At 41.1% G+C, this 14,002-nt stretch overlaps 1 protein-coding gene across 2 annotated transcripts in view; it reads left to right on the plus strand.

Moving 5' to 3' along the window:
• SYT1 (synaptotagmin 1) overlaps window positions 1–14,002 on the plus strand; it is a 1,076,321-nt gene that overhangs the window by 739,861 nt on the left and 322,458 nt on the right. For both annotated transcript variants that reach the window (XM_073541509.1, XM_073541510.1), the window contains exon 6: window positions 10,327–10,495. In XM_073541509.1, coding sequence (XP_073397610.1) covers window positions 10,342–10,495 — 154 coding nt within the window. In that variant the 5' untranslated portion in view covers window positions 10,327–10,341. The remainder of the gene's footprint in view (window positions 1–10,326; window positions 10,496–14,002) is intronic.

The following is a 14,002-nucleotide window of genomic DNA, read 5'->3' on the forward strand; positions in this document are numbered from 1 at the left end:
GCAGAGCATCAAGTAACGAGCAGCAGCAGGAACTCCAGAGGCAAGCCGGGAGGAAGCTCAGAAGAAAACAGCAACAAAATACTCAGGCAAGGAGGATCTTCTGACCTGGACTTAAATAGCAGGACAGACAGGAAATTATAGGACAGGTCAAAGTACCAGACTCTTGGACAAGGGCAAAACAGATTCCATGGAAACATCCGGAATCCTTACATACCCTTCCTTAAAAAGCACTCTCTTGACCCATCCTCTGTATTTCGATATCACATATCACATCTCCCCTATGCATTAAAACTCCTGGAACAACATGTCCATTTCAAACTGTCCTCCCTCCTCTCTTCCTGCTCCCTCTTTGACCACTTACAATCTGGCTTCTGACCTCATCACTCCACTGATACTGCCCTAGTAAAAATCACCAATGATCTACCGACTGCCAAAGCCAAGCGACACTATTCTGTCCTCCTCCTCCTGGACCTTTCCTCTGCCTTTGACACAGTGGACCACTCCCTATTATTACAGACCCTTTTGTCTCTTGGCTTCACTGACTTGGCCCCATCTTGGTTTACATCATACCTAACAGACCGGACATCCAGTGTCTTCCACTGGCACACCACCTACTCACCTTGCCCCATCTGTCCCACAAGGTTCAGTCTTAGGGCCCCTGTTCTCCATTTACACCTTCAGCCTGGGACAGCTCATAGAATCTCACAGCTTGCAGTATCACCTCTATACTGATGACACACAGATCTACCTCTCTTGACCAGATATCACCTCCATATTATCCAAAATTCTAGAATGTCTGTCTGCTATTTCATCCTTCTTCTCCGCCAGATTTCTAACACTTAACATGGACAAAACAAAATTCCTCATCTTTCCCCCATCTCACTTGACAGCCTCAACAGACCTATCCATTAAAGGAAATGGCTGCTCACTCTCCCAAGTCCCACAAGCTCACTGCCTTGGGGGAATCCTTGACTCTGATCTCTCCTTCAAACCACATATCCATGTCTTCTCCACTTCCTGACGACTTCAACTCTAAAATATTTCCCGGATCCATACATTCCTCAACCTAGAATCTGCAAAAACTCTAGTGCATGCCTTCATCATCTCCTGCCTTGACTACTGCAATCTCCTACTTTGTGGTCTCCCCACTAACACTCTCGCTCCCCTCCAATCTATCTTAAACTCTGCTGCCCAACTAATCCACCTGTATCCCTGCTATTCCCCAGCCTCTCCACTCTGTCAATGCCTTCACTGGCTCCCTATTACCCAGAGACTCCAGTTCAAAACCCTAACCATGGCATAAAAAGCCATCCACAACCTGTCTCCTCCATATATCTGTGACCTTGTCTCCCGACACTTATCTACACGCAACCTCCGATCCTCACAAGATTTTCTTCTCTACTCCCATCTTATCTCTTCTTCTCACAATCGCATACAAGCTTTCTCCCGTGCATACCCCTACTCTAGATCTCTCTACCCCAACAGATCTGACTATCGCCTACCATGGAAACCATCAAAGGGAACCTGAAGACTCACTTCTTCCGAGAAGCCTACAACCTGCAATAACCACTGATCCACCAAACACTGCATGACCAGCTCTGTCCTTGCCTATTGTATCCTCACTTATCCCTTGTAGATTGTGAGCCCTCATGGGCTGGGTCCTCTCCTCCTGTACCAGTCGTGACTTGCATTGTTTAAGATTACTATACTTGTTATTATGTATACCCTTTTCACATTTAAAGCCCCATGGAATAAATGGTGGTGTAATAAGAAATAATAATAATTCTTTATTCAAAATAAAGCCTCTGCACTGTCCGAGAGAAATGGAACCCTTCTTTGCTAGCTTTACCTGCTTAATAAGAATAATCATAAATGTCCTGGATAGAGGTCAAAAAGCGTGACTTTTTTACTCAAGTTCACAACCAGTATCTATAACAGCAAGTAGCAAAGTTCATAGATATAAAGAGATTCAAGCTCCATGGTAAAAACAAATGTTTATTGAAAACTTAATAAAAATCAAATAACAATAAAAAAGACAGAGCAGGAAACCTCAAAAAAGGGAGAAAATACGGGTAACAGTAAATCCCAATATTAGAAATGAGAGATAGTCATATAAATAGTTCTACCCAAAAGCTATACCTCAGATAAAAGATGTTGAAACAAAAATGTAATATGTAACCATTTGTAGCACCCTAGAGGAGGTCGATGTATAAAGAAATAAAACTCATGTCTGCATAATCATGAGGTGGACAGATAAAGTGCTAAGTGATAAAGTGCTAAGCTCAATATGCATATACAAAATCTGAAGCCATCAGATGATCACACACAATGAGTTTATGCCGCTTCCATATAAAGTGCATAAGTTTCAAAGACAATAACTAATAAAGCCAACCTATAAATGCTAAAAGTACTCAGCTGATTCCAAGTGGTAAAAAATAACAGTAATAACAGTAAATAAGTAGTATAATACCTGAATAAGAAACCACCAGATTGGAAAAGCAGGTACCTTTTCCTCCCCACACCTGATGCTGTTTCGCCTGTGCTTCTTCTGGGGGAAATTATGTTGACATGGGCTTTATTTCTTTATACATAGGCCTCTTATAGGGCACTATAAATGGTTACATATTACACTTTTGCTCCAGCATCTCTTCTCTGAGTTAGAAAAATGTTTAGAATTGAGAGTCCTCAGTGGTTGATACCTTTTAATGGCTAACTGAAAAGATGGTAACAAATTGCAAGCTTTTGAGACTACTCAGGTCTCTTCATCAGACACAGACTAATACAATATCTGAAGATTCACATATTTATACACAACACAGCACAGAAATAATGCAACTACTGGCTAACACGATACACAGATATACTGTATATCTTTCCTTCTCTGAGTTATAGCTTTTGGATAGAACTATATATATGACTATCCCTCATTTCTAATACTGGGATTTACTGTTACCCATGTTTCCTCCCTTTTTTTAGGTTTCCTGCCCTGTCTTTTTTACTGTTATTTGATTTTTATTAAGTTTTCAATAAACATGTTTTTACCATGGACCTTGAATCTCTTTGTAATTATCACCTTTGATACTGGCTGTTATAGATACTGGTTTTGAACTTCTTAACCCCTTCACGACCTTTGACGCCACGTAGGCGTCATGAAAAGTCGTGCCAGAACGACCCATGACCCCTATGTGGCGTCATGACTTTAAAGCCCCCCTGCGGGTCGGGTGACCTAGGTCACTGAAAGGTCACCCGACCCGCAGATACAGGGGGCTTTGTTCTTCGCCACAGGGGGCGTTGCTTCGCCCCCACGTGGCTACGATCGCTCTGATTGGCTGTTAAAAGTGAAACAGCCAATCAGAGCGATAGTAATATTTCATCAATGAAAATTGATGAAATATTACAATCCAGCCATGGCCGATGCTGCTGTAGCATCGGACATGGCTGGAGACACCGATTCCACCCCCCCACCGGCGATCGCCCCCCCGCAACTGAATGACAGCGGCGATCTGCCGCCGCTGTCATCATCTGCCCCCCTCCCATTCCCTCTGCTCCCCGCCAGATTCCGATAACCCCCTCACCCCCTCTCACCTCCCCCGGCACCTTCTAACTCCCCCTGTCGCTCCCGGTGTCCGGCGGGTCCGGTTCATGGGCGCCGCCATCTTAGAAAATGGCGGGCGCATGCGCAGTTCGCCCGCCCGAATCTGCCGGCTGCAGATTCCATTCTTTCATTTTGATCACTCTCACAGTGATCAAAATGAAAGAAAAAGTAAATAAACCCCCCGATTATCACCCCCATAGGTAGGCACAACTAATAAAATAAAGAAAATATTTTTATTTTTATTTTTCCATTAGGGTTAGGGTTAGGGTTGAAAAGAGGGTTAGGGTTAGGGTTGAAAAGAGGGTTAGGGTTAGGGTTGAAAAGAGGGTTAGGGTTAGGGTTGAAAAGAGGGTTAGGGTTAGGGTTGGAAAGAGGGTTAGGGTTAGGGTTGGAAAGAGGGTTAGGGTTAGGGTTGGAAAGAGGGTTAGGGTTGGAAAGAGGGTTAGGGTTGGAAAGAGGGTTAGGGTTAGGGTTGGAAACAGGGTTAGGGTTGGAAAGAGGGTTAGGGTTAGGGTTGGAATTAGGGTTAGGGTTGGAATTAGGGTTAGAATTAGGGTTAGGGTTGGAATTAGGGTTAGCGTTGGAATTAGGGTTAGGCTTGTGGTTAGGGGTGTGTTGGGGTTAGGGTTGGAGTTAGAATTGAGGGGTTTCCACTGTTTAGGCACATCAGGGGGTCGCCAAACGCGACATGGTGCAACCATTGATTCCAGCCAATTTTGCGTTCAAAAAGTCAAACGGTGATCCCTCCCTTCCAAGCCCTGACGTGTGCCCAAACAGTGGTTTACCCCAACATATGAGGTATCAGCGTACTCAGGAAAAATTGCACAACTTTTGGGGACTAATTTCTCGTGTTACCCTTGGGAAAATAAAAAATTGGGGGCTAAAAAATTATTTTTGTGGAAAAAAATGATTTTTTCATTTTCACGTCTCTGCATTATAAACTTCTGTGAAGCACTTGGGGGTTCAAAGTGCTCACAACACATCTTACATACGTTCCTTGGAAGGTCTAGTTTCCAAAACGGGGTCACTTGTGGGGGGTTTCCACTGTTTAGGCACACAGGGGCTCTGCAAACGTAATGACGACCGCAGACAATTCCATCAAAGTCTGCATTTCAAAACGTCACTACTTCCATTCCGAGCCTTGACGTGTGCCCAAACAATGGTTCCCCCCCACATATGGGGTACCAGCGTACTCAGGACAAACTGGACAACAACTTTTGGGGTTCAATTTCTTCTGTTACCCTTGTGAAAATAAAAAATTGCGGGCTAAAAAATCATTTTTTGAGAAAAAAAAGATTTTTTATTTTCACGGTTCTGCGTTATAAACTTCTGTGAAGCACTTGGGGGTTCAAAGTGCTGCTCACCACACATCTAGATAAGTTCCTTGGTGGTCTAGTTTCCAAAATGGGGTCACTTGTGGGGGGTTTCCACTGTTTAGGCACATCAGAGGCTCTGCAAACGTAACATGATGCCCGCAGACCATTCGATCAAGTCGGTATTTCAAAACGTCACTACTTCCCTTCCGAGCCCCGACGTGTGCCCAAACAATGGTCCCTCCCCACATATGGGGTATCAGCGTACTCAGGACAAACTGGACAACAACTTTTGGGGTCCAATTTCTCCTGTTACCCTTGTGAAAATAAAAAATTGCGAGCTAAAAATTCATTTTTTGAGGAAAAAAAAAGATTTTTTATTTTCATGGCTCTGTGTTACAATCTTCTGTGAAGCACTTCGGGGTTCAAGGTGCTCACTACACATCTAGATAAGTTCCTTGGGGGGTCTAATTTCCAAAATGGGGTCACTTGTGGGGGGTTTCCACAGTTTAGGTACATCAAGGGCTCTGCAAATGTAACATGATGCCCGCAGACCATTCCATCAAAGTCTGCATACCAAAACGTCACTACTTCCCTTCCGAGCCCTGACGTGTGCCCATACAGTGGTCATCCCCCACATATGGGGTATCAGCGTACTCAGGACAAACTGGAGAGCAACTTTTGGGGTCCAATTTCTCCTGTTACCCTTGTGAAAAAAAAATTGCGTGCTAAAATTCATTTTTTTTAGGGAAAAAAATGATTTTTTATTTTCACAGCTCTGCATTATAAACTTCTGTGAAGCACTTGGGGGTTCAAGGTGCTCACCACACATCTAGATAAGTTCCTTGGGGGGTCTAGTTTCCAAAATGGGGTCACTTGTGGGGGGTTTCTACTGTTTAGGCACACAGGGGCTCAGCAAATGTAACATGACGCCCGCAGACCATTCCATCAAAGTCAGCATTTCAAAATGTCACTACTTCCCTGCTGAGCCCCAACGTGTGCCCAAACAGTGGTTCCCCCCACATATGGGGTACCAGCGTACTCAGGACAAACTGGACAACAACTTTTGGGGTCCAATTTATCCTAGTACCCTTGTGAAAATAAAAAATTGCCAACTAAAAAAATTTTTTTTAGGAAAAAAAAGATTTTTTATTTTCACTGCTCTGCATTATAAACTTCTGTGAATCACCTGGGGGTTCAAAGTGCTCACTATGCATCTAGATAAGTTCCTTAGGGGGTCTAGTTTCCAAAATGGGGTCATTTGTGGGGGAGCTCCAAAGTTTAGGCTCACAGGGGCTCTCCAAACACGACATGGTGTCCGCTAATGATTGGAGCTAATTTTCATTTCAAAAAGTCAAACGGCGCTCATTCCCTTCTGCGCCCTGCTGTGCACCCAAACAGTGGCCCCCCCACATATGGGGTACCAGCATACTCAGGACAATCTGGACAACAACTTTTGTGGTCCAATTTCTCCTGTTAGCCTTGTGAAAATAAAAAATAGCGTGCTAAAAAATCATTTTTGAGGAAAAAAAATGATTTTTTATTTTCACTGCTCTATGTTATAAACTTTTGTGAAGCACTTGGGGGTTCAAAGTGCTCACTACACATCTAGATAAGTTCCTTAAGGGGTCTAGTTTCCAAAATGGTGTCACTTGTGGGGGAGCTCCAATGTTTAGGCACACAGGGGCTCTCCAAACGCGACATGGTGTCCGATAACGATTGGAGCTAATTTTCCATTCAAAAAGTCAAATGGCGCTCCTTCCCTTCCGGGCCCTGCCGTGCACCCAAACAGTGGTTTATGACGACATATGAGGTATCGGTGAACTCAGGAGAAATTGCCCAACAAATTTTAGGATCCATTTTATCCTGTTGCCCATGTGAAAATGAAAAAACTGAGGCTAAAAGATAATTTTTGTGAAAAAAAGTACATTTTTTTTTTTTATGGATCAATTTGAGAAGCACCTGGGGGTTCAAAGTGATCACTATGCATCTAGATAAGTTCCTTGGGGGGTCTAGTTTCCAAAATGGGGTCACTTGTGGGGGAGCGCCAGTGTTTAGGCACACAGCGACTCTCCAAACGCGACATGGCAAGCGTTAAATATTCCAGCATATTTTCCATTCAAAAAGTCAAATGGCACTCCTTCCCTTCTGAGCCCTGCCGTGCGTCCAAACAGTGGTTTTTGACCACATATGAGGTATCGGTGTACTCAGGGGAAATTGCCCAACAAATTTTAGGATCCATTTTATCCTGTTGCCCATGTGAAAATCAAAAAATTGATGCTGAAAGAAAATTTTTGTTGGAAAAATTAAAATGTCCTTTTTTTCCTTCCATGTTGCTTTAGTTCCTGTGAAACACCTAAAGGGTTAATAATCTTCTTGAATGTAGTTTTTAGTAGCTTGAGGGGTGCAGTTTTTAGAATGGTGTCACTTTTGGGTATTTTCTGCCATATAGACCCCTCAAAGTGACTTCAAATGTGAGGTGGTCCCTAAAAAAAATGGTTTTGTAAATTTTGTTGTAAAAATGAGAAATCACTGGTCAACTTTTAACCCTTATAACTTCCTAACAAAAAAATATTTTGCTTCCAAAATTGTGCTGATGTAAAGTAGACATGTGGGAAATGTTATTTAGTAACTATTTTGTGTCACATAACTCTCTAGTTTAACAGAATAAAAATTCAAAATTTGAAAATTGCAAAATTTTCAAAATTTTCACCAAATTTCTGATTTTTTCACAAATAAACGCAAAAATTATCGATCTAAATTTGCCACTAACATGAAGCCCAATATGTCACGAAAAAACAATCTCAGAATCGCTAGGATGCGTTGAAGCGTTCCAGAGTTATTATCTCATAAAAGGACACTGGTCAGAATTGCAAAAAATGGCCAGGTCATTAAGGTCAAAATAGGCTGGGTCATGAAGGGTTAATAAGATATATTGAAAGGTTTTGTCTAAATCAAACAGCTCATGTAATACATTTGACATAACACAAAATCTGATTTAATAAGGTAAAAAAATCTGTGAAATATTTCCTGATTTTATAATTGACAGATACAAGATGTACTATGGATTTCAAAGACGTTTTTGAGGAGCAAACATACCCTTGTTAACCTTTAACATTTTTTTTATTCTGTGCCTGAACAACTGACCGTATGTTTGACTTCATTTCTCGTAACCTGATGTTCTCTTTAGTCTGCCTTTCTCTTTACTTCCTGCAGGCAAATTTATATTATATAGCACACTTTGACCTTATCTGAGACCTTTCAATAACACTGTATCCCTCTAGCAAATCATTGCACAATACTTCCATACCGTGGACAAATATGTCTGTCTCCGAGGTACTACAGATTATAATTAGAATCTCTCTTTTCATTTTTTTTTCCTATTTTCCTAAGGCAGGATATGTGATAAAAGAACAAAAGTTTGTTTAAAAAACTCAACATAACCCTGTTTTAGTTACATCTACTCTTCAATCTTTAGTGAAACTCTATTTTGTAGCAATTTATGAGGAATTTTCTAATATGAGGTTGTTATTATTAAAATATATCTCTTTTTAAGTGGTAATAATCTCAATAGTAGGAGAACAGTATCAGACACATGTTTAGTTAATCACAATCTGTACTCTTTGGATGACACTCTCATATAGGCATTTCAATACCTGTCAGTATTTGAAAAGGTTGATGCCACCCCATCTCTCCATAAAGTTGGTTACACTATTGTTGTGGTGCCTATGGACCTGTGTAGGCTCTCATCCTGACCCCAACATAACATCTCAGATAACCTCTTTAAATTATTAAAGGTTGTCTATTATTTTAAAAAAAATCACATTATAGTGAAATTTCAAAGTTTTAATTAGTGGGGTCCTTGTTTTGAGACCCCCATTGAAATATCTCAGATGAGCCTTTGCCTCCTTATTTTTAATGCAGGGAGAGCATATGAAACACAATTCAAAGCTTCTGCTGCTTCATTTTAGTGATCACTGGGGATAAATCTTAATTAGTTATATAAAAAATAAAACTAAAATGATTTCCCCCCACCCCATTCAATATCCCTTCTGGCGCATAATAAATAGGTAAAAACTATTTTAATACTGTTTATGAACTCACTTTCTTCACTTATGTAAACTAAAAGATCATGAGTAGAGGGGATCGAATCTGCCAAGATTCGATTTCACCAAATCTCTCAATTTTTCCCAGGAAATTTGATTAGTAGCAAATTTATTCTTTGCTAGCTGAATGACACTTAATATCCACTAGGGTCTGTAGAGACTCCTGAGCATAATAAGCGTAAGTTGGAAAAAAATTAAAACAACTAATACTCACCTCACCTCTCACCTCCCTGGCGACCCCAGTTGCTTGATGTTCACAATCTGTTTCATGGTCCCTCTTCTTACAGCCACCAGGTGCTAAAATCCCGAAACTCTTCACAGTAGGCTGGACATCCCAACCTTTGAGGCACATGCACAGTGACTTTGCTGGTCATGGCTGGAAGTCCCGGCCTATCGCTAAGAGGTCTGTGGTTTCCACATCTAACTGTGGTAAGACGAGTCACCGATGACAGATGGGGGACAGTGAGTAGCAGGAGTGTCTGGAGAGGATAGGTGAATGTTAGTTGTTTTGTTCTTTAACATGTTTTTGGTTCAGAAAAAATGGTGACCAGCTGATAAACATTTTGATGAATTTGCTTAGAGTGAACTACAAAAAATCCATATTTTAAGGAGCCATTAACTTGCAATGAGACTTTTAACAAAGTAACCCACTTTGTGGACTTAGAAATTTTCTCTAATGAAAAAAAATTCCAATCCAAAGCTGGAAATTCACTTTAGTTTACATGTAATTGTACTAAACAGCATTGTACTTCGATTCTTAAAAGAAAAATGATTTTCATATTTTACAATGATAATTAACTATACATTATCTATCACTTATACACTATCACTTATAATAATGCTTATGAGACTACATTGTCGCCGGTGAAATAGGAAAATGTTTTCTTTGTACTTGTTAAATATTATATGAAGCACGGGCAGCACGGTGGCTCAGGGGTCCTGGGTTCGAATCCCACCAAGGACAACATCTGCAAGGAGTTTGTATGTTCTCCCCGTGTTTGCGTGGGTTTCCTCCGGGTACTCCGGTTTCCTCCCACACTCCAAAGACATACTGATAGGGAATTTAGATTGTGAGCCCCATTAGGGACAGTGAAAATGTGTGAAAAATGTAAAGCGCTGCGGAATATGTTAGCGCTATGTAAAGATTATTAAGGTTATTATATGAAGCACAGAAATGAATGCACAAGTGGAGTAATGTTTTTTTAGTGAGCAGGTGCAATACAGATGCAGCCTGATTTCAGGGGATCAGAGATGGGCTTCATCTTTTATCTTCAGAAATAATATTTTTCTCTTTATCTTTCATCTACAACAGTTCCTTGGGGCCAAAATGAAGTCCCCGCCGACGACAGCGCCCCAAACAACAGTTGCCTCACCTGCATTACGGGAGAATGCCACAGAAGCCGTGGCCCCAAGCGAAGGGAAAGATAATCACTTTTCAAAGATCAAAGAGAAGTTCATGAATGAGCTGAATAAAATTCCATGTAAGTAAAGCAATTGGGAAGCTTGCACTTTTTATTAGTAATAATAACATTATACCATACCATTAGACCAGTAATTTACTTTTTATTATAATAATATATTCAGAATGAGCTTTCAGTATAGTTATATTTTTTGTTCAACTGTCTGGCTTCTCTAATGTCATTCGGGAATAATGCATTTAATAAATTCTGAATGATCTCCGTTTTTCATTCTGATGTAAATCCTGTCTTCTGATAATAATCTAAAGTCCAAAATTTTAGTAATGCACAATTATCTGTCATGCATACCGTGCAGCTTAATTTTAATGAATTTAAAGGGGTTTTCTAGACATATAATATAGCCCATCTCTACTTAGATTAGGTTATCAATATCCATTCGGTGGTGGTCTGACAACTGGCACTCCCACAAATCAGCCACTATCAGCTCAGGCTGCAGCCGAATTTAAGCTGAACAGTCCAGCCCCATGTAACGTGTATCTGCTGCCACTGGGAACTACAGATCAGTTTTTATTCTGTTAGTGGTTGATCTGCAGTATTGCTGTTTGACTCTCATCAATATATTCAATTGGCCATTGTAGGAGCTAATATCAACTGATCGGTGAAGGTTATAGGTATTGGACCCCAACTGATCTGGTATTGATTAGCTTTCCTAAGGAGAGATCACCAGTATATGCCTGGACAACCCCTGAAACAAGAGTTAAATAGTAACATTGATTTTGTATCTAAATGATATTTTAACTTTAAGGATTCCTTATGGCTTATTCCTTTAGCAATACCTTATTCTATATGCCATAAGAACATTGGTATTATGCTGGTCTTGATTTTCCACGGGTGTATTGCCTGCCTTTATGTTCGGTTACAATGCTCCCAAATCAAGAATGATCAACACTATAATATTCAAATAAGAACATAACAGGAGGAGTAGAGGTACTGTAGCTTAGCCCTAATTCCAGAGGAGACCGAAATCATTCCTTGATATTTTTGCAGACACCATGTAAGATTTATGGCCCTGGATCAAATTTTGCATTGAGCCACAAATTTCAGGTTACTGATGTGGAGAAATAATATGTCCAATGTTAATTCTAGTTATGTTTCTTAGTGTGAGATTACTCCCCTTTCTGAACTAAATGAATATGACCCTGATTAAAAGTGACCCTACAGCATAGCAAATACATTACTTACATTCATTATAATTGATTACTAAATGTGCTATTAGTTAGGCTGTGCACTTGGATATTTTTTTCACACAAGATATATTTTCACCGATTGGGAGGCAAAAGGATTATAACTGTATATCATCGTTATGTAAATCACTCTTTGCACTGATGGAATATGAAGTGAGAAAATATTCCCACATATGTCTTTCAAGAATGATCATGTAGGACTCTAAATTGGGATGAATAATGCACTGTGACCAATAATGACAGATAAATTAGAATATTAATTGATTTTCATCCCTGAGATGGATCTTGGCAATCTGGCAGATGCCGTGTTTGCAGAATTGATAGCAAACAGATTTTCTGTGTCACATAAAATTCCCCTTTGCTGGAAGAGAGGTGTTATGATGGCTGTAGCTTGCATGTCATTAATAGAGACGTGTGCAGTGTCCAGAGTGGCCGGCAAGGACAAAACATCATTGGCATTTTATTACTAGGAAACAAAGACATTAATACTGTGATAACCTGGCAAAGAACATAAACTCATAATGCCGGAATATCTTTCTTTTTTCCTAGTATTTATTTCTCACCGGCTTACTTCAGATCATTAAAGTTAACAAACTGTCAATGTCTGCTGTTTAGCATTTCATTAACAATTAATTAAGTGGCGATAAACCTTGCTGTGTTTTAATAATTACAAAAAGAACATGAAAGGATTGTAAAATGAGACAATTCTAAAACTCTGGGGTGGACATACCATGGTTACTACAGGTGGTGATACATAGGGCCTAGCAGATTAGGGGGCCACTATCACAATAAAAACAATTTCCTTCTCCTTATTATGGCTCATTTGGACATCTGTGATTTTCCTGTATGAGAAAATCAGTCCTAATTCAATTATTATTTTTTATCATAGCGCCATTTATTCCATGGCGCTTTACATGTGATGAGGGGTATACATAATACATGCAAGTACAGTAATCTTAAACAATACAAGTCACGACTGGTACAGGATGAGAGAGGACCCTGCCCGCGATGGCTCACAATCTACAAGGGATGGGTGAGGATACAGTAGGCGAGGGTAGAGCTGGTCATGCAGCGGATCCGTGGATTGGTGGTTACTGCAGATTGTAGGCTTGTCGGAAGAGGTAGGTCTTCAGGTTCTCTTTGAAGTTTTCCATGGTAGGCGAGAGTCTGATATATTGTGGTAGAGAGTTCTAGAGTAGGGGGATGCGCAGGAGAAATCTTGTATGCGATTGTGGGAAGAGGAGATAAGAGGGGAGTACAGAAAGAGATCTTGTGATGATCGGAGGTTTTGTGCAGGTAAGTATCGGGAAACAAGGTCAAAGATGTATGGAGGACTCAGGTTGTGAATGGCTTTGTATGTCATGGTTAGGGTTTTGAACTGGAGTCTTTGGTTAATGGGAAGCCAGTGCATGGATTAATAGAGGGGAGAGGCCGGGGAATAGCGGGGGGACAGGTGGATTAGTCGGGCAGCAGAGTTTAGAATATATTGGAGGGGTGCGAGAGTGTTAGAGGGGAGGCCACAGAGCAGGAGATTGCAGTAGTCAAAGCGGGAGATGATGAGGGCATGGACTAGGGTTTTTACAGATTCTTGGTTGAGGAATGTACGGATCCATCGGCAGGAAGTGGAAAGGGCTTGGATATGTGGTTTGAAAGAGAGATCAGTGTCAAGGATAACCCCGAGGCAGCAAGCTTGTGGGACTGGAGAGAGTGGCCAGCCGTTTACTTTAATGGATCGGTCCGTTGGGGGGTCACGTGAGATGGGGGAAAGATGATTAATTCTGTTTTGTCCATATTAAGTTTTAGAAATCTAGCAGAGAAGAAGGATTAAATAGCAGACAGACATTGAGGGATTCTGTTTAGTAGGGAGGTGATATCTGGTCCAGAGATGTAGATCTGTGTGTCATCAGCATAGAGGTGATACTGAAAGCCATGAGATTCTATGAGCTGTTTGAGGCCGAAGGTGTAAATGGAGAAGAGCAGGGGCCCTACGAATGAACCTTACGAGACTCTGACCGATAGGGGGCGCGGTGAGGAGGTGGTGTGCGAGTGGGAGATGCTGAATGTCCGGTCTGTTAGGTATGACGCAATCCAAGATAGGGCCAAGCCTGTGATACCAAGAGATGAGAGGGTCTGTAGTAATAGGGAATGGTCCACTGTGTCAAAGGCAGAGGACAGGTCCAGGAGGAGGAGGACAGAGTAATGTCGCTTGGCCTTGGCGGCTAGTAGGTCATTGGTGACCTTAGTTAGGGCAGTTTCAGTGGAGTGGTGTGACCGGAAGCCGGATTTTAATCGGTCAAGGAGGGAGCAAGAAGAGAGGTGGGAGGAC

Source organism: Dendrobates tinctorius, unplaced genomic scaffold (assembly GCF_039654945.1).
Source record: "Dendrobates tinctorius isolate UK_male_01 unplaced genomic scaffold, ASM3965494v1 ptg000122l, whole genome shotgun sequence".
In the NCBI taxonomy this organism is placed as follows: Eukaryota; Metazoa; Chordata; class Amphibia; order Anura; family Dendrobatidae; genus Dendrobates; species Dendrobates tinctorius.